Source organism: Oryx dammah, unplaced genomic scaffold, assembly GCF_014754425.2.
Source record: "Oryx dammah isolate SB20612 unplaced genomic scaffold, SCBI_Odam_1.1 HiC_scaffold_6, whole genome shotgun sequence".
Classification (NCBI taxonomy): domain Eukaryota; kingdom Metazoa; phylum Chordata; class Mammalia; order Artiodactyla; family Bovidae; genus Oryx; species Oryx dammah.
The window spans coordinates 6,397,395-6,416,284 of NW_024070190.1; the positions used below are offsets into that span (position 1 = coordinate 6,397,395).

The following is an 18,890-nucleotide window of genomic DNA, read 5'->3' on the forward strand; positions in this document are numbered from 1 at the left end:
GAAAATTCTCTCTATGAAGGATTGTCTTATTCAGTCATGTATCTTCTATTTCAGGAATTTTCAATAGTCCCTTCGTAAGCTGGCTATACCTGATCCTCATTACAGCTTTCTGCAGGCAAGACCTTTGGAGCATATTATCTGTATAATTCTGGCACTTCATCTATGAAATGAAATGCAATTCCCTAAAGTCTTAATGTATATATTTTATGCTCTGAAGACTATTTATTGTCAGGTAAGTCCTGCCAAAAGGCCATTTGATAAAATGGATTTTCTGCATACCTGAAATCCTCCTTATTAACACCATTCCCTTAAATGGCTTTGAAGGAGATATTTGCATTTTAGCAAGGCTAAGGTGTTTTTTTTTTTTTTTTTTTTTAATCTGGATATAGCCCCTAATTGAGTAAATGAAGTAAACAGATCACCCAGAAAAAGTATTAGACATCTGGTGAAAGGGGCTGACGTCAGGGAAAAGGGGTAAGAGGCTAGAATAGGGATGGTCACTTTGGTTGCTATTAGGAGTCCAGGAGGTCTGAACATTAGTGAAATGAGCTGCTGGGGGTGGAAATTGTGTTCATATCTGTTCCAATGACTACAGCATCTGTTAAGCTCCAGTTGATGGCTGATTGTGGCACTGTTGTCAGAACTTCAGATTTTTCAGTAGGCCAGCAACTTGGATATAACTGTGAACACTTCCATGCTGCCTGCGTTGGAAGTGTCGAATGTTAAAATGTTAACCATTGGACCTCCAGGGAAGTCCCCGTACTCTTCTTATTGCCAAACGTGGACAACTAGTAACATTAAAAAGAAAATCTGTAGGTCAACAATTTCCAAGCCAAACAGGTTAGTTCTGTGGGCCATGTGAAGCCACAGGCCACCAGTTTGAAATTCTCACAGTAGAACATTTTCCAAAAGGAAGCTGGAAAATACTGGGGACAAACGTTGGCCTCTTCTCTGTTGAACCTACAACTGGTACCGTAGGGAAGCTCATCTCTGTTCTTTGCAAGTGTCTCTATGAGCTAGGCCAACTCCCTCCCTAAAGATGGAGTTCAAAGATAGTTTTCCACTCTCAACATGTTTAGAACAAGCAGAGGCCTTGTCCTGTCCCAGAAGTAACAAGTCAGTCTTCTGAGTTGAATAGAATTATGGGAGATACTGCTGTTACTTCTACCAGGGATTTAAGAGCATAAAAGTTCTTAGATATTTACCTTGCTCTTCATTCCTCCCACATACTGGTTAGTACTTGGTTTCTTCAGTGACTAATCAGTGGGAGCTGAGAGTATGAAAGTCTAACCAGGGACTCCCCTGGTGATCCAGTGGCTAAGACTCCAAGCTCCCAATGCAGGGGGCCCAGGTTCAATCCCTGGTCAGGGAACTAGATCCTACATACAACAACTAAAAGATCCTATGTGTCACAATTAAGACCTGGTGCAGCCAAATAAATAAATAAAGTCAATTAATTAATTTTAAAAAGTCTAACCAGGGAGCTGGGAGTTGGTGTTCTATATATGACTAAAGGGTCGGACACGACTGAGTGAACTGAACTGAAGCCAATCAAGGTTCTGCTATGGTTAACAGCATGAGTCTGATTCATGATAATGTTTGGCAGAAACCAACACAATGCTATAAAACAATTATCCTTAAATGAAAAATAAATTTTTTAAAAAGAGTGTGAATTTGGAGCCAATTGCCTGGTCAAATTCTGACTCCACCACTAACTTGGTAACTGTGTTTAAACCATCTGTAAAATGGGGAAAACAAAATACCTATATATAAGGCTGTTGTGAGGATGAAGTATATTGATACCCAGTGCTCTAACAGTTAGTTTGCTCTTATAGGAAAAAGAATTATTTTGGAAATTTGAGAAAACCAATGCTCCAAAAAGCTAATTGACTTGTCCAAGTCACACTACTTGAAAAAAAAAAAAAGAAAGCAGATGTCAGAATTTGAACTCCAGAAGGAAATGGCAACCCATTCCAGTATTTTTGCCTGGGAAATCCTGTGGATAGAGGAGCCTGGTGGACTATAGTCCATGGGGTCAAAAAGAGTCAGACACGATTCAGTGACTGAACATGTACACTCTTGAATTCCGAGTACGGTATCCTGGTCTACTTAGCACACCCCAGATTTTCTCAGAATTACATCAGGTTTATCTGAGCGCTTAATAGAAGTGATTCATACAAAACCAGGTTTTGCTACAAATCCTGGTTGCATTGGTATGTAGTATATTACAGAAATCATTGGTGGTATTTCGAAGCAAATTGTCATCTAAATGATTAAGTTTGAGTTCCTCAAAGAGGAAAACAGGTAAAGGCAACAAGGGGAGATTCACAAGGCAAAGCTGGTCCCACAACCAGAGAGCAGGGGAGAAAAGAAACCTCTCTGGAAATGTGAGGTATGTGTGTATTCAGTCATGTCTGACTCTTTGCAACCCATGGACTATAGCCTTCCAGACTCCTCTGTCCGTGGGATTTCTCAGGCAAGAATACTGGAGTAGGTTGCCATTTCCTCCTCCAGGGGATCTTCCCAACCCAGAGATCGAACCCAAGTCTCCTGCATTGCAGGCAGATTCTTTATTGCTGATCCAGCAGAGAAGCCCAAATATAGTGGACTCCAGATTTAAAAATTCGTCCAAAAGAAGAGAAAATCAGCGTTTATATTTTGGTGCTTGTTTGGGGATGGAGTTGGTCATTTCAAGGTTGAGTAGAAACCTAGGCAGTAAAACCCAGTGATCAAAAGAGGCCTCTTGAACTAAGTGGCCTTGCAAAATTCATGGACATGAAAAAGTACGTTTCAAACATTTTTATTCATTAAACATCTATCCACTAAAAACTTCTAAATATCAAGTGCTCAAATAATGGTCTTAAAACTTCAGCTCATAGGCAGCTTGATCACTGACAGGGAAGGAAAACAAGGCCAGACTTATGAATGACTTACACAAGGTCATGTGGGAATCTGTGGCAGAAGGAAAACTAGACTCCAGGAATACGTACATCAGTGGTTGGGGCTGTGACCCCAGACTCAGATCACACACGGACCCCATTATTTTAAGTATTTTTAAAATTAAATAATGAACTAGACTCCACTGGGTCTTAGCTGTGGCATGTGAGAGCTTTAGTTGTGGCATGTGGGATCTAGTTCCCCAACCAGGGATTGAGCCCGGGCCCTCTGCACTGGGAGTGCAAAATCTTAACCACTGGTCCACCAGGGAAGTCCCTGGAGTGTTTTACTGAGCTGAGATAGAAAGATGCCTCCAGGCATTTTCATCCCTACCTCAGCTCACAGCAGCAAAAGTCCTGGGCAGTTCATACCTGCTGGATTTTATCAGGCCTACGATGAGGCTTCCCAGAAACCAGGCTCACTTAGGGAGCCTGAATCCATCAAAAAGGGGTGGTGAAGAGGGTTTCCACAGGGTAGTCAGACTCTGTGGACAGGTCCATTACGTTTCTTTTTAAGACTGAAAAAAATTCCATTGTATATATGTACCATATTTAGTTAATCCATTCATCTAGTGATGGCCCCTAGGGTTTTGAAACAACTAGATATTTCATTTCCAAGATCTTTAAAAGTTTGAAAAATATCCAATAACCTTTCATGTATGTAGTCTCTTTTCTTAAAATGTTTTTTTAATATAAATTTATTTATTTTAATTGGAGGCTAATTACTTTGCATTATTGTATTGGTTTTGCCATACATCAACATGAATCCGCCACGGGTGTACACGTGTTCCCAATCCTGAACCCCCCTCCCCCCTCCCTCCCCATACAATCCCTCTGGGTCATCCCAGTGCACCAGCCCCAAGCATCCTGTATCCTGCATCAAACCTGGACTGGCAAATCGTTTCATATATGATATTATACATGTTTCAATGCCATTCTCCCAAATCATCCCACCCTCTACCTCTCCCACAGAGTCCAAAAGACTGTTCTATACTTCTGTGTCTCTTTTGCTGCCTTGCATACAGGGTTATCATTGCCATCTTTCTAAATTCCATATATATGCGTTAGTATATTCAAAAGCAGAGACATTACGTTGCCGACTAAGGTCTGTCTAGTCAAGGCTATGGTTTTTCCAGTAGTCATGTATGAATGTGAGTTGGACTGTGAAGAAGGCTGAGTGCCAAATAATTGATGCTTTTGAACTGTGGTGTTGGAGAAGACTTTTGAAAGTCCCTTGGACTGCAAGATCCAACCAGCCCATTCTGAAGGAGATCAGCCCTGGGATTTCTTTGGAAGGAATGATACTAATGCTGAAACTCCAGTACTTTGGCCACCTCATGTGAAGAATTGACTCACTGGAAAAGACTTTGATGCTGGGAGGGATTGGGGGCAGGAGGAGAAGGGGACGACCAAGGATGAGATGGCTGGATGGCATCACTGACTCAATGGATGTGAGTCTGAGTGAACTTCGGGGGTTGGTGATGGACAGGGAGGCCTGGCGTGCTGTGATTCATGGGGTCACAAAGAGTCGGACACCACTGAGCGACTGAACTGAACTGAACTGATACCATATTGGTGTTTTTCTTTCTGGCTTACTTCACTCTGTATAATCGGCTCCAGTTTCATCCACCTCATTAGAACTGATTCAAATGTATTCTTTTTAATGGCTGAATAATACTCCATTGTGTATATGTACCACAGCTTTCTTATCCATTCATCTGCTGATGGACATCTAGGTTGCTTCCATGTCCTGGCTATTATAAACAGTGCTGTGATGAACATTGGGGTACACATGTCTCTTTCAATTCTGGTTTCCTCAGTGTGTATGCCCAGCAGTGGGATTGCTGGGTCACAAGGCAATTTTATTTCCAGTTTTTTAAGGAATCTCCACATTGTTCTCCATAGTGGCTGTACTAGTTTGCATTCTCACTAACAGTGTAAGAGGGTTCCCTTTTCTCCACACCCTCTCCAGCATGTATTGATTGTAGACTCTTGGATCGCAGCCATTCTGACTGGTGTGAAATGGTACCTCATTGTGGTTTTGATTTGCATTTCTCTGATAATGAATGATGTTGAGCATCTTTTAACATGTTTGTTCGCCATCTGTATGTCTTCTTTGGAAAAATGTCTATTTAGTTCTTTGGCCCATATTTTGATTGGGTCATTTATTTTTCTGGAGTTGAGCTGCAGGAGTTGCTCGTATATTTTTGAAACTAGTTCTTTGTCAGTTGCTTCATTTGCTATTATTTTTTCCCATTCTGAAGGCTGTCTTTTCACCTTGCTTATAGTTTCCTTTGTTGTGCATAAGCTGTTAATTTCAATTAGGTCCCATTTGTTTATTTTTGCTTTTATTTCCAGTATTCTGGGAGGTGGGTCATAGAGGATCCTGCTGTGATTTATGTCAGAGAGTATTTTGCCTATGTTCTCCTCTAGGAGTTTTATAGTTTCTGGTCTTACATTTAGATCTTTAATCCATTTTGAGTTTATTTTTGTGTATGGTGTTAGAAAGTGTTCTAGTTTCATTCTTTTACAAGTGGCTGACCAGTTTTCCCAGCACCACTTGTTAGAGATTGTCTTTTCTCCATTGTATATTCTTGCTTCCTTTGTCAAAGATAAGATGTCCATAGGTGCGTGGATTTATCTCTGGACTTTCTATTTTGTTCCATTGATCTATATTTCTGTCTTTGTGCCCGTACCATACTGTCTTGATGACTGTGGCTTTGTAGTAGAGCCTGAAGTCAGGCAGGTTGATTCCTCCAGTTCCATTCTTCTTTCTCAAGATTGCTTTGGCTATTCGAGGTTTTTTGTATTTCCATACAAACTGTGAAATTATTTGTTCTAGCTCTTGTGAAAAATACCATTGGTAGCTTGATAGGGCTTGCATTGAATGTATAGATTGCTTTGGGTAGTATCCTCGTTTTCACTATATTGATTCTTCCGATCCGATCTCCATTTGTGTCCTCTTTGATTTCTTTCACCAGTGTTTTATAGTTTTCTATATATAGGTCTTTTGTTTCTTTAGGTAGATATATTCCTAAGTATTTTATTCTTTTCTTTGCAATGGTGAATGGAATTATTTCCTTAATTTCTCTTTCTATTTTCTCATTATTAGTGTATAGGAATGCAAGGGATTTCTGTGTGTTGATTCTATATCCTGCAACTTTAGTATAATCATTGATTAGCTCTAGTAATTTTCTGGTGGAGTCTTTAGGGTTTTCTATGTAGAGGATCATGTCATCTGCAAACAATGAGAGTTTTACTTCTTCTTTTCCAATTTGGGTTCCTTTTATTTCTTTTTCTGCTCTGATTGCTGTGGCCAAAACTTCCAAAACTATGTTGAATTGTAGTGGTGAAAGTGGGCACCCTTGTCTTATTCCTGACTTTAGGGGAAATGCTTTCAATTTTTCACCATTGAGGATAATGTTTGCTGTGGGGTTGTCATATATAGCTTTTATTATGCTGAGGTATGTTCCTTCTATTCCTGCTTTCTGGAGAGTTTTTTTTATCATAAATGGATGTTGAATTTTGTCAAAGGCTTTCTCTGCATCTATTGAGATAATCATATGGCTTTTATTTTTCAATTTGTTAATGTGGTGTATTACATTGATTGATTTGCAGATATCGAAGAATCCTTGAATCCCTGGGATAAAGCCCACTTGGTCATGGTGTATGATCTTTTTAGTGTGTTGTTGCGTTCTGATTGCTAGAATTGTGTTAGTGATTTTTGCATCCATGTTCATCAGTGATATTGGCCTGTAGTTTTCTTTTTTTTGCGCATCTTTGTCAGGTTTTGGTATTAGGGTGATGGTGGCCTCATAGAATGAGTTTGGAAGTTTACCTTCCTCTGCAATTTTCTGGAAGAATTTGAGTAGGATAGGTGTTAGCTCTTCTCTAAATTTTTGGTAGAATTCAGCTGTGAAGCCGTCTGGACCTGGGCTTTTGTTTGCTGGAAGATTTCTGATTACAGTTTCAATTTCCGTGCTTGTGATGGGTCTGTTAAGAATTTCTATGTCTTCCTGGTTCAGTTTTGGAAAGTTGTACTTTTCTAAGAGTTTGTCCATTTCTTCCAAGTTGTCCGTTTTATTGGCATATAATTGCTGATAGTATTCTCTTATGATCCTTTGTATTTCTGTGTTGTCTGTTGTGATCTCTCCATTTTCATTTCTAATTTTCTTGATTTGATTTTTCTCCCTTTGTTTCTTGATGAGTCTGGCTAATGGCTTGTCAATTTTATTTATCCTTTTAAAGAATCAGCTTTTGGCTTTGTTGATTTTTGCTATGGTCTCCTTTCTTTCTTTTGCCTTTATTTTTGCCCTAATTTTAAAGATTTCTTTCCTTCTACTAACCCTGGGTTCTTTATTTCTTCCCTTTCTAGTTGCTTTAGGTGTAGAGTTAGGTTGTTTATTTGACTTTTTTCTTGTTTCTTGAGATATGCCTATATTGCTATGAACCTTCCCCTTAGCACTGCTTTTACAGTGTCCCACAGGTTTTGGGTTGTTGTGTTTTCATTTTCATTCGTTTCTATGCATATTTTGATTTCTTTTTTGATTTCTTCTGTGATTTGTTGGTTATTCAGCAGCGTGTTGTTCAGCCTCCATATGTTGCAACTTTTAATAGTTTTTCTCCTGTAATTGAGATCTAATCTTACTGCATTGTGGTCAGAAAAGATGCTTGGAATGATTTCAATTTTTTTGAATTTATCAAGGTTAGATTTATGGCCCAGGATGTGATCTATCTTGGAGAAGGTTCCGTGTGCACTTGAGAAAAAGGTGAAATTCATTGTTTTGGGGTGAAATGTCCTGTAGATATCAATTAGGTCTAACTAGTCTATTGTATCATTTAAAGTTTGTGTTTCCTTGTAAATTTTCTATTTAGTTGATCTATCCATAGATGTGAGTGGGGTATTAAACTCTCCCAGTATTATTGTGTTATTGTTATTCCCCTTTCATACTTGTTAGCATTTGTCTTACATATTGCAGTGCTCCTATGTTGGGTGCATATATATTTATAATTGTTATATCTTCTTTTTGGATTTGTCCTTTGATCATTATGTAATGTCCTTCTTTGTCTCTTTTCACAGCCTTTGTTTTAAAGTCTATTTTATCTGATATGAGTATTGCTACTCCTGCTTTCTTTCAGTCTCTATTTGCATGGAATATCTTTTTCCAGCTCTTCACTTTCAGTCTGTATGTGTCCCTTGTTTTGAGGTGGACAACATATATGGGGGTCTTGTTTTTGTATCCATTCAGCCAATCTTTGTCTTTTGGTTGGGGCATTCAACCCAATTACGTTTAAGGTAATTATTGATAAGTATGATCCTGTTGCCATTTACTTTATTGTTTTGGGTTTGAGTTTATACACCTTTTTTGTGTTTCCTGTCTATAGAAGATCCTTTAGCATTTGTTGGAGAGCTGGTTTGGTGGTGCTGAATTCTCTCAGCTTTTGCTTGTCTGTAAAGCTTTTGATTTCTCCTTCATATTTGAATAAGATCCTGGCTGGGTACACTAATCTGGGCTGTAGGTTATTTTCTTTCATCACTTTAAGTATGTCCTGCCATTCCCTCCTGGCCTGAAGCGTTTCTATTGAAAGATCAGCTGTTATCCTTATGGGAATCCCCTTGTGTGTTATTTGTTGTTTTTCCCTTGCTGCTTTTAATATTTGTTCTTTGTGTTTGATCCTTGTTAATTTGATTAATATATGTCTTGGGGTGTTTTGCCTTGGGTTTATCCTGTTTGGGACTCTCTAGGTTTCTTGGACTTGGGTGATTATTTCTTTCCCTATTTTAGGGAAGTTTTCAACTATTATTTCCTCAAGTATCTTCTCATGGTCTTTCTTTTTGTCTTCTTCTTCCGGGACACCTATGATTCGAATGTTGGAGCGTTTAACATTGTCCCAGAGGTCTCTGAGATTGTCCTCATTTCTTTTAATTCATTTTTCTTTTTTCCTCTCTGATTTATTTATTTCTACCATTCTATCTTCTACTTCACTAGTCCTATCTTCTGCCTCCATTGTTCTACTATTTGTTCCATCCAGAGTGTTTTTTATATCATTTATTGCATTATTCATTATATATTGACTCTTTTTTATTTCTTCTAGGTCCTTGTTAAACCTTTCTTGCATCTTCTCAATCCTTGTATCCAGGCTATTTATCTGTGATTCCATTTTGTTTTCAAGATTTTGGATCATTTTCACTATCATTATTTGGAATTCTTTATCAGGTAGATTCCCTATCTCTTCCTCTTTTATTTGGTTTGGTGGGCATTTATCCTGTTCCTTTACCTGCTGGGTACTCCTCTGTCTCTTCATCTTGTTTATATTGCTGAGTTTGGGGTGGCCTTTCTGTATTCTGGCAGTTTGTGGAGTTCTCTTTATTGTGGAGTTTCCTCACTGTGGGTGGGGTTGTACAGGTGGCTTGTCAAGGTTTCCTGGTTAGGGAAGCTTGTGTCAGTGTTCTGGTGGGTGGAGCTGGATTTCTTCTCTCTGGAGTGCAATGAAGTGTCCAGTAATGAGTTATGAGATGTCAGTGGGTTTGGAGTGACTTTGGGCAGCCTGTATATTGAAGCTCAGGGCTGTGTTTCTGTGTTGCTGGAAAATTTGTGTGGTATGTCTTGCTCTGGAACTTGTTGGCCCTTGGGTGGTGTTTGGTTTCAGTGTAGGTATGGAGGTATTTGATGAGCTCCTATCGATTAATGTTCCCTGGAGTCAGGAGTTCTCTGGTGTTCTCAGGATTTGAACTTAAGCCTCCTGATTCTGGTTTTCAGTCTTATTTTTACAGTAGCCTCAAGACTTCTCCATCAATACAGCACCATTGATAAAACATCTAGGTTAAAGATGAAAAATTTCTCCACAGTGAGGGACACCCAGAGAGGTTCACAGAGTTACATGGAGAAGAGAAGAGGGAGGAGGGAGTTAGAGGTGACCCGAATGAGATGAGGTGGAATCAAAAGAGGAGAGAGCAAGCTAGCCAGTAATTACTTCCTTATGTGCACTCCACAGTCTGGACCACTCAGAGATGTTCTCGGAATTATACAGAGAGGAGAAGAGGGAGGAAGGAGACAGAGGTGGCCAGGAGGATAAAAAGGGGGAATGCAAAGGAGAGAGACAGATCCAGCCAGTAATCAGTTGCCTAAGTGTTCTCCACCATCTGGAACACACAGAGATTCACTTTAAACAGAAGGGGAAGGAGGAGATAGAGGCGACCTGGTGGAGAAAAAGGAGAGTCCAAAGGGGGAGAGAGCAATCAAGCCAGTAATCTCGCTCCCAAGTAAAAATGGGTACTGAAGATTGGGTTCTTAAAGGTACAAAATTGATAAGAAGTACCAAAAACCAAAGATTAAAAATCTAGAGTAGAGGTTGGATTTTCAAAACTACAATATTAAAGAAAAGAAAACAAAGTCACAAAAATTATAAAAAATATATACATTTGAAGTTTGCTTTAAAAAATAGGGTCTCTCTTTTTTTTGCAAAACTTATATGCAGAGTACATCATGAGAAATGCTGGGCTGGAAGAAGCACAAGCTGGAATCAAGATTTCCAGGAGAAATATCAATAACCTCAGATATGCAGATGACACCACTCTTATGGCAGAAAGTGAAGAGGAACTAAAAAGCCTCTTGATGAAAGTGAAAGAGGAGAGTGAAAAAGTTGGCTTAAAGCTCAACATTCAGAGAACGAAGATCATGGCATCTGGTCCCATCACTTCATGAGAAATAGATGGGGAAACAGTGGGAACTGTGTCAGACTTTATTTTTTGGGGCTCCAAAATCACTGCAGATGGTGACTGCAGCCATGAAATTAAAAGACACTTACTCCTTGGAAGGAAAGTTATGACCAACCTAGATAGCATATTGAAAAGCAGGGACATTACTTTGCCAACAAAGGTCCATTTAGTCATGGCTATGGTTTTTCCAGTGGTCACATATGGATGTGAGAGTTGGACTGTGAAGAAGGCTGAGTGCCGAAGAATTAATTTGTTTGAACTGTGGTGTTGGAGAAGACTCTTGAGAGTCCCTTGGATTGCAAGGAGATCCAACCAGTCCATTCTGAAGGAGATCAACCCTGGGATTTCTTTGGAAGGAATGATGCTAATGCTGAAACTCCAGCACTTTGGCCACCTCATGCAAAGAGTTGACTCATTGGAAAAGACCCTGATGCTGGGAGGGATTGGGGGCAGGAGGAGAAGGGGACGACCAAGGATGAGATGGCTGGATGGCATCACTGACTCGATGGACGTGAGTTTGAGTGAGCTCTGGGAGTTAGTGATGGACAGGGAGGCCTGGCGTGCTGGGATTCATGGGTTTACAAAGAGTCGGACACAAGTGAGCAACTGAACTGAACTGAATAGTAGATTATAAAAATGAAAATTAAAGGAGTAATAGAGGACTTAAAATTTTTAAAATTTTTTTAAAATAAAGAATGATAGTAAAAATAGTAAAAATATATCTAGGACTTTCTCTGGTGTTGTTGTGGGCAGGGTTGGGTCAGTTCATTTTTGGATAGTTCCTTGGTCTGACTTATATTTCTCAAGATCTATAGGCCCCTTCCTATGTAGTTGGTACTAACTACACGGTTTTAATCTATTGCACCTGTCACTTCCAAAGTCGGGCAGTCCTCAGAGGCGCAGACTGGGTTGGGCCTGCGTTTTGTGCCCTTCCCAGGTCCGAGCAGCTCAGATGATCAGGTGTTTGGCGAGCACGGTCACTGTGACTCATCGCCTGCCCCGTCCCTGCCGCTCGGTTTCCTGTGTGTACAACCAGTGCACCTTCTCAGGCAGATGTTGACTGTCCAGAATCCCAAGAAGTCTTAGTCAGCAAAGAAGCCTGCTTGCAGTTTGGAAGATAATGCCTCTCTGGGGCTGCGATTGCCCCCTTCCAGCTCTGGCTGCCTGTCACTGAAAGGGGATGGTCTGCAGCCAGCTAGCTCTGTTCAGTCCTTTGTTCTGTGCGCGGGCCTGGCGGTGTCTTAGGTTAGGGCTTTTCCCGTAGCTCTAGTCAGTCCTTTGTTCTGTGCGCGGGCCTGGCGGTGTCTCAGGTTAGGGCTTTTCGCGTGGTAGCTCTCCCGCAATCAGGTTTGCTAGCCCAAGTTACTTCCCGCAGATGGCCCTCGGGGCCTTGAGGCCCGGTCCTTACTCTAAGCAATGCAGCCCGCGCCTCCCTGCCCAGCCCCCGCTAGCTAGTGGCGGGTGCAGGCATCTGTGCTGCTTCTCCACTGGGGGAGTTACAATTGGGCACATAATCTGTGGGGTTTAATTATTTATTTATTTTTCCTCCCAGTTATGTTGCCCTCTGTGGTTCCAAGGCTTGCCACAGACTCGGCAGTGAGAGTGTTTCCTGGTGTTTGGAAACGTCTCTCTTTTTAAGACTCGCTTCCGGGGGCCGGAGCTCTGTCCCTACCTCTTTTGTCTCTTTTTTTGTCTTTTATATTTTTTCCTACCTCCTTTCGAAGACAATGGGCTGCTTTTCTGGGTGCCTGATGTCCTCTGCTGGCATCCAGAAGTTGTTTTGTGGAATTTACTCAGCGTTTAAATGTTCTTTTGATGAATTTGTGGGGGAAAAAGTGGTCTCCCAGTTCTATTCCTCCACCATCTTGAGTTCTTTGTTCTAAAATGTTTGAAGAGATTAATTATAGTTTCAGAATATCCCCATGCTATTGGCTCTGTTACCTTCGTGTTTGGGCTGACGCATTGCAACTCCTTTTGGAGCTGAAGGGAGGAAACCCAGCCTGGAGGACTAGTGTTTAGCCTGCATCTTCCCCTTGCTTTACACGCCCCTTGACTTCCTCCCTTTTTTGCCCCCTTCTCTCACTGCAAATCTCCTATTCTGCTGGGGACCTGGAGACCATAAGAAAAGATTCCAACTGTCCCAGTGCAACTGGCTGAGAAGGAAGGTGGAGGATAATAGGATAAAAGTCCAGTGAAACCTGGAGTTTTCAGGTTTCACCTAGGGCTACTAGAAGCTGCAAGGAGACTTTTCTGCCCTTTTTAAATGATCAAATCACTGATTCTGCAGTCTCTCATCTTCTGAGACTTATGCTCTAGAAGCAGAATAGTCTGGGCCATGGTAGCCAAGAGGTTCCTGGTGGTGGTGGGCTCCCTGGGGCACTCCTCCGAGGCACCCACCAGGAAGCACACGTGGGCACAGGTGTTGGCCAGTACACAAGGCCAAGTGCCCAGAACAACCAGTGCAGCCAGGCTGAGGCCTATGAAGTGGGTGGGGATGGGATGGGCCCTTTGTGTGATTTCTCTGCTAGAGACATTGATGAGGAATGATGACATCATATAAAATATATGTGGGCCAATATTGGAACTTTTAAATGTATCTGCCATGCCTCTTAACTTTGTTTGAAATTTTTCATCAGCTGCTAGTCTCATTCCCCCAGGTTACCCAAAGTGCCTCTCTTTTTTATTGTGGTAAAATTTATACAATATCACCTTTTAACCATTTTTACCCTTTTAACCATTTTTAAGTGAACAATTCAGTGGCATTAAGTACATTCATAATTTGTATAACCATTATTTCCAGAACTTTTTTCATCATCCCAAACAGAAGCCACACCCATTAAACAATAACTCCCCATCTTCCCCTGCCCCAGGCCCTGGAAATTTCTGCTATACTTTCTAAAGTCTCTGTGTAATTGCATATTCTAGGTGCCTCATACAAGAGGGGTCATAAAGCATTTATCTTTTCATATCTGGCTTACTTCACTTTAGCATAGTGTTCTCAAGTTCACCCAAATTGTAGCCTGTGTCAGAATTTCATTCCTTTTTAAGACTGAAAAAGATTCCATTGAGTATAGTTACCACATTTAGTTAATCCATTCATCTGTTGATAGCTCCAAGGGATTCTGAAACAACTAGACATTTCATTTCCAAGATCTCTAATATTTAAAATGCATATAAAAAACTTTCATGTATAAGACCTCATTTTAATGTTTGAAGACATTAATATATTCCTGCCCTGTTGTCTCTGCTATCTTTGTGTTCTCCCAAGTCAATAAGTCCCTTTATTTTCTCTCTCCCATAGTGTCAGCTTGCCCCAGGTAAGTGGTCATTGTAGATCATGGACTTATCTTCCCAGAAGAGACTCTGTAGAATGTCTGTTGCCTTCATTTGTATATCCTCTTGGGAGAAGGGGAGTGAGAATCCAAGGGAGAATCACTGACTTATATCTTGGCCAATTCCTGGTGGGAACGAGGGAGAAACACAGGATGTGATACCCACACTCACAACTCCAACCGAGAGACAGATGCCGTCCCCTCTTAACGCCCCGGGCCATAAGAGAGATGGGAGGGCCCAGGGCACTGGACCTTTGCTTCAGTCTCCCAACTGATCAGCTTAGCAGTTTCCCAAGTTCTCCTTCTGTGATTGTTTCTCCCACCTCCATTTCCACATCTATAAAATGGGCATAAAATAGAATGATTCTAGTTAACATTATTATTTTTTTAATCTTCTTTTCTTCAGTATTTCCATTAGAGAGAATTTTTTCTGGCAATATCAAGGATGAATGCTTAACTCTTTTTAAAAAAGTATTGTACGTTGTACCTATGGGTGAGTGATTCTGTGTGTGTGACTTTAAGTAATGCCATGTAAAAAGGAGCTGTGATTTTTAAATTGTATTTATTTTTAATTGGAGGATAATTGCTTTACAATATTGTGTTGGTTTCTGCCATACATCAGAACTGCTATTTTTAAGTTATGTTTTCAAAGTGAAAAAATTGGAAGTAAATGTTTCAAGAGGAGGTATTAAAATATTTCCTTAGTGCTAGGAACTGGGGGGGGGGTGGTCATACTGTAAATTAAACTAACAATAAAATGATCTGTTCTTCTTAGGTAAAAATAATTCTCTTCAAGCTGTATAAAGAAGTTAACATATGATACTTAAAAATATATAGAGAATGTTGATTCAATATAATTATCTGGTACAATAACTATAATTTAAACATGGAACCAATGTCTTTAGTAGAGAATGTGTGTGTGTGTGTTTGTGTGGATAAAGATTTAATTCTAAGCAAGAAAAGACAAGCAGAAAAAACAAATACAAAATTTCTAAACCTCATATATGGTCTTATGAAAAATAAAAGTAAATGAGGATGAAATAGAATGCTTCAAAGTAACAAGTTTTAATACAGTATTCCTATTTTAAGTTATCATAATTTGGGGATGAATAAAATGTTGCAAGCCATTACAAAGTGCTAGCAGTTTATAAACCTGCCCTCAAGAAAGCAGGCATTCCTCGGTTCCCAGGCTTTCTGGCCAGGCTCAGCTCAGCACAGCCAATGCCACGATCAGGTTTTGCTCAAATTGTAAAAAGTAATCTTTCTTTTTCCTCTTTCCTGTTTCCCCTCTTTCTTTTCAGGTGAAAGAAATGTTTGGTCCAAGGATCCTAAGTGTATTTGTCTGGCTCCTAAGATAGAGACAGGGCTTTTAAGATATTATTTATTTATTTGGCTGCACTGGGTCTTAGTTGGGACCTGGAAACTCTTAGTTGTGGCATGCAGGATCTAGTTCCCTGAGCAGGGATGGAACCCAGGCCCCCTGGACCACCAGAGAGGGCCTGAGACAGGATTTTTAACAAAATGACCTGGAAATAAAAAAACTTATGTCATTATGTGTTCAGTAGCTCGAGTCATAGCCAGCTCTTCACGGCCATATAGACTGTAGCCACCAGACTCCTCTGTCCAGGGGATTCTCCAGGCAAGAATACTAGAGTGGGTTGCCACTTCCTACCCCCCGGGGATCTTCCTGACCCAGAGATCGAATTTGCATCGATTATGTCTCCTGCATTGGCAGGCGGGTTTTTTACTACTAGTGCTATCTGGGGAGCCCATGTAAGGAGGCACCTTCAACCCATCCTTTATGATACAACTACGTAACCTGGTAAAAAGAATAGTTACTAGAACCAAAACTAAATGAACCATGAATACCAATCTATTCAGAAAACACTCTAGCTTGCACCAAGCTACTGTCTACTACCTTCCTAATAAGGTTTGAAGAGCCAGTGATTCCCTTAACTCTGTGAGACATATCAAGTAATACATTGCTATTCTGTCTCATTTCTAACCACATTGCTCATATCTGCAGTTATACAATGTGTAGGGTTCAAAGTCAAACACAAAACACTGCTTAAGCAAACAAGTAGAGTGCCGTTAGTATCAGTTCAGTTCAGTCGCTCAGTCGTGTCCGACTCTTTGAGACTCCATGAATCGCAGCACGCCAGGCCTCCCTCTGCATCACCATCTCCTGGAGTTCACTCAGACCCACATCCATTGAGTCCGTGATGCCATCCAGCCATCTCATCCTCTGTCGTCCCCTTCTCCTCCTGCCCCCAATCCCTCCCAGCATCAGAATCTTTTCCAATGAGTCAACTCTTCTCATGAGGTGGCCAAAGTACTGGAGTTTCAGCTTTAGCATCAGTCCTTCCAAAGAAATCCCAGGGTTGATCTCTTTTAGGATGGACTGGTTGGATCTCCTTGCAGTCCAAGGGACTCTCAAGAGTCTTCTCCAACACCACAGTTCAAAAGCATCAATTCTTTGGTGCTCAGCCTTCTTCACAGTCCAACTCTCACATCCATACATGACCACAGGAAAAACCATAGCCTTGACTAGACAGACCTTAGTCGGCAAAGTAATGTCTCTGCTTTTGAATATGCCATGTAGGTTGGTCATAACTTTTCTTCCCAGGACATTTTCCAAATTCCTCCCTCTTTGGTTGCCTTGCATATAGGTAGAACATTGAGGACTGCACTCAGATTCTACATATGGGCAACTGTCTCAGTTGGCTTCTCCAACACATAATCACATAATCAGGGCTACTCTTCAAGGCCATTGAGTGCCTGGCTTTTAATTGCTTCTTGGCCTGGGGCTGAGCATTCAATTAAGATCAACACAGATCCCTGCTCCTGCTTTCATGAAGGTTAAATTTTGGTGTCGTTTGGAAAGTTTTGCATTCTTCCTTTGCAAGTCTTATAATCTAAACTATGGTTTTATTTCTAGTCCTTATCTTAAGAAGTTGGAATTGCCAATGAATCTTCATTGAAATGAAAGGAAAGGTGCCTGGAGATATAGCAAGGAGTCAGTACCAACAAATCTTATGTGTTATCTCATTTTACTCTTGTGGCAGCCTTATCAGACTTAAAGTAGCCAGGTATTATTGCCCTCACTTTACCAATGAGCTTTTATAAAGGGAGGTTGTAGACAACTTGATCATGGTCATAAAAGCTACCAGTGGGTAGAAAAAGGGACCTCAACTTTGGTTTCCTGCCAGACAGACTACCAGTGAGTGACATTGCTGTTCTTTGTTCCTTTTGTGTAAAACTGACTTTGTACTTCCTCCAAAGCATCCAGCTTTGCCTGAAAAAGAAAAAGAAAAATTTAAGTGCGTCACATCCCAGTGAAAATTAAGTGTGATCAAAATGAGTGTTCCTTGGGCTTCTCTGGTGGCTGAGTCAGTAATGAATTTGCCTGCAATGAGAGAGACACAGGTTTGATCCCTGGGTGGGGAAGATCCTCTGGAGAAGGGAATGGCTACTCACTCCATTATTCTCACCTAGAGAATTCCCCAGACAGAGGAGCCTGGCTACAGTCTATGGGGTCCCAAAGAGTCAAACACAACTGAGCGACTAACACTTTCACTTTCAAGGACCCTTGATGAGTCAGTTGTCTCATCAGATTCCCACTTTAAGACATCCTTTCCAGAGACATTACAAGTTCTGACACTCTGAATTTAGGGCTATTCCTAGAACTGGTAGTAAACCTTCAGCAACAGAAAAGGGCATATAGATATCTATCTAGAAGTTTCCCTAGGTTTGAAAGATCATTTTCTTCAGAAAAAGATTTGTTCAGACCGACCTGCCTGCCCCCATCTGATCTCTCTCTTTCACCAGTAGATCTTTAGTGTTATCACTGACTTTGATACCTTTACTAATTTATTTCATATATAAGGTTAATGTTAATGCATGTTAACATGCATTTAACTAAAAATTTTACCTATATTCTTACAAGCGTATCAAATCGCTTTCATTTCTCTGTATTTTCTGTTCAGATCCGATTTATGTGCAAACAAATGCCATATATAGTTTTTAATCAAGACACAATCTCATATTGATCTATATTTATAGCACATTAAAAATAGGGGGCTAATGTTAACCTGACTTGACAGCAAATAACAAAATAATACTCCTAATATAATAATAACTCAGAATTTCTAGGTAACAGTACTATTAGTCCAACACTCTGGAGATGACTATTCACAATTTCAAATTTTTCTCTAATTTGTATATTTGCCTGGTGGTTTGTTTTCAGTTTTTGTTGAGCAAGTGACACGGATGGCTTATTTGCAAGAGTAGAAGTCTGAACACTTCTGCCCACTGTGTCATGGTATGGGAGTTGCCAAAAAAAAAACAAAATGCAGTCAAAGCACTGGATGGAACACTTTATTCACATGGAGACAGAGCAAGGGGGGCTTCAGCAGTGGGTACTGGCCACCAGGTGCCTCCTGGCTGCCTATTCAGGGCAACTGTCTCACACGCACCCCTCTTGATCTGTACCAGAAGGATCCCACACCCTCTCCATAAAGGACAGTAGAGCAGTGATGTTGGCCAGGCGCCATATGACCCGCATGCTGAAGCAGAACAAAGGAGTACAGCTTGAGTCTGAACTAGGGAAAAGTGCTTCCACCCAGGGTGGAGAGTCCAGCACAGGCTGGAAGGACTCTTTATCTCTTCAGAAGAAAGTGTTCCAGGCTTACTGGGGCAGAGTGGGAGTTGAAAAACTATGCACATGAGACTCCTTTCCCTACAGTTTTAATTTTAGTATCCCCCCACCTTACATTCAGTTTGCATAAAGCTATTTCATGTAACAGTTACCTAAATGGAGAAGGTTCACAAACTGAGATCAATCCCATTTTCCCTCACTACGTTGGCCTGGGGATATTATTCTTGCTTCTCTTGAATGCAGCC

General features: G+C 40.8%; 1 protein-coding gene across 1 annotated transcript in view; it reads right to left on the reverse strand.

Annotated features, from left to right (window-relative positions):
• Positions 1-18,552, reverse strand: part of LOC120865112 (ectodysplasin-A receptor-associated adapter protein-like) — a 151,511-nt gene extending 132,959 nt beyond the window's left edge. Inside the window, exons 1-2 of the mRNA XM_040242122.1 lie at positions 18,496-18,552; positions 17,253-17,283 (exon numbers count right to left, since the gene is read on the reverse strand). Coding sequence (XP_040098056.1) covers positions 17,253-17,283; positions 18,496-18,552 — 88 coding nt within the window. The remainder of the gene's footprint in view (positions 1-17,252; positions 17,284-18,495) is intronic.
• Positions 18,553-18,890: the final 338 nt, after the last annotated feature.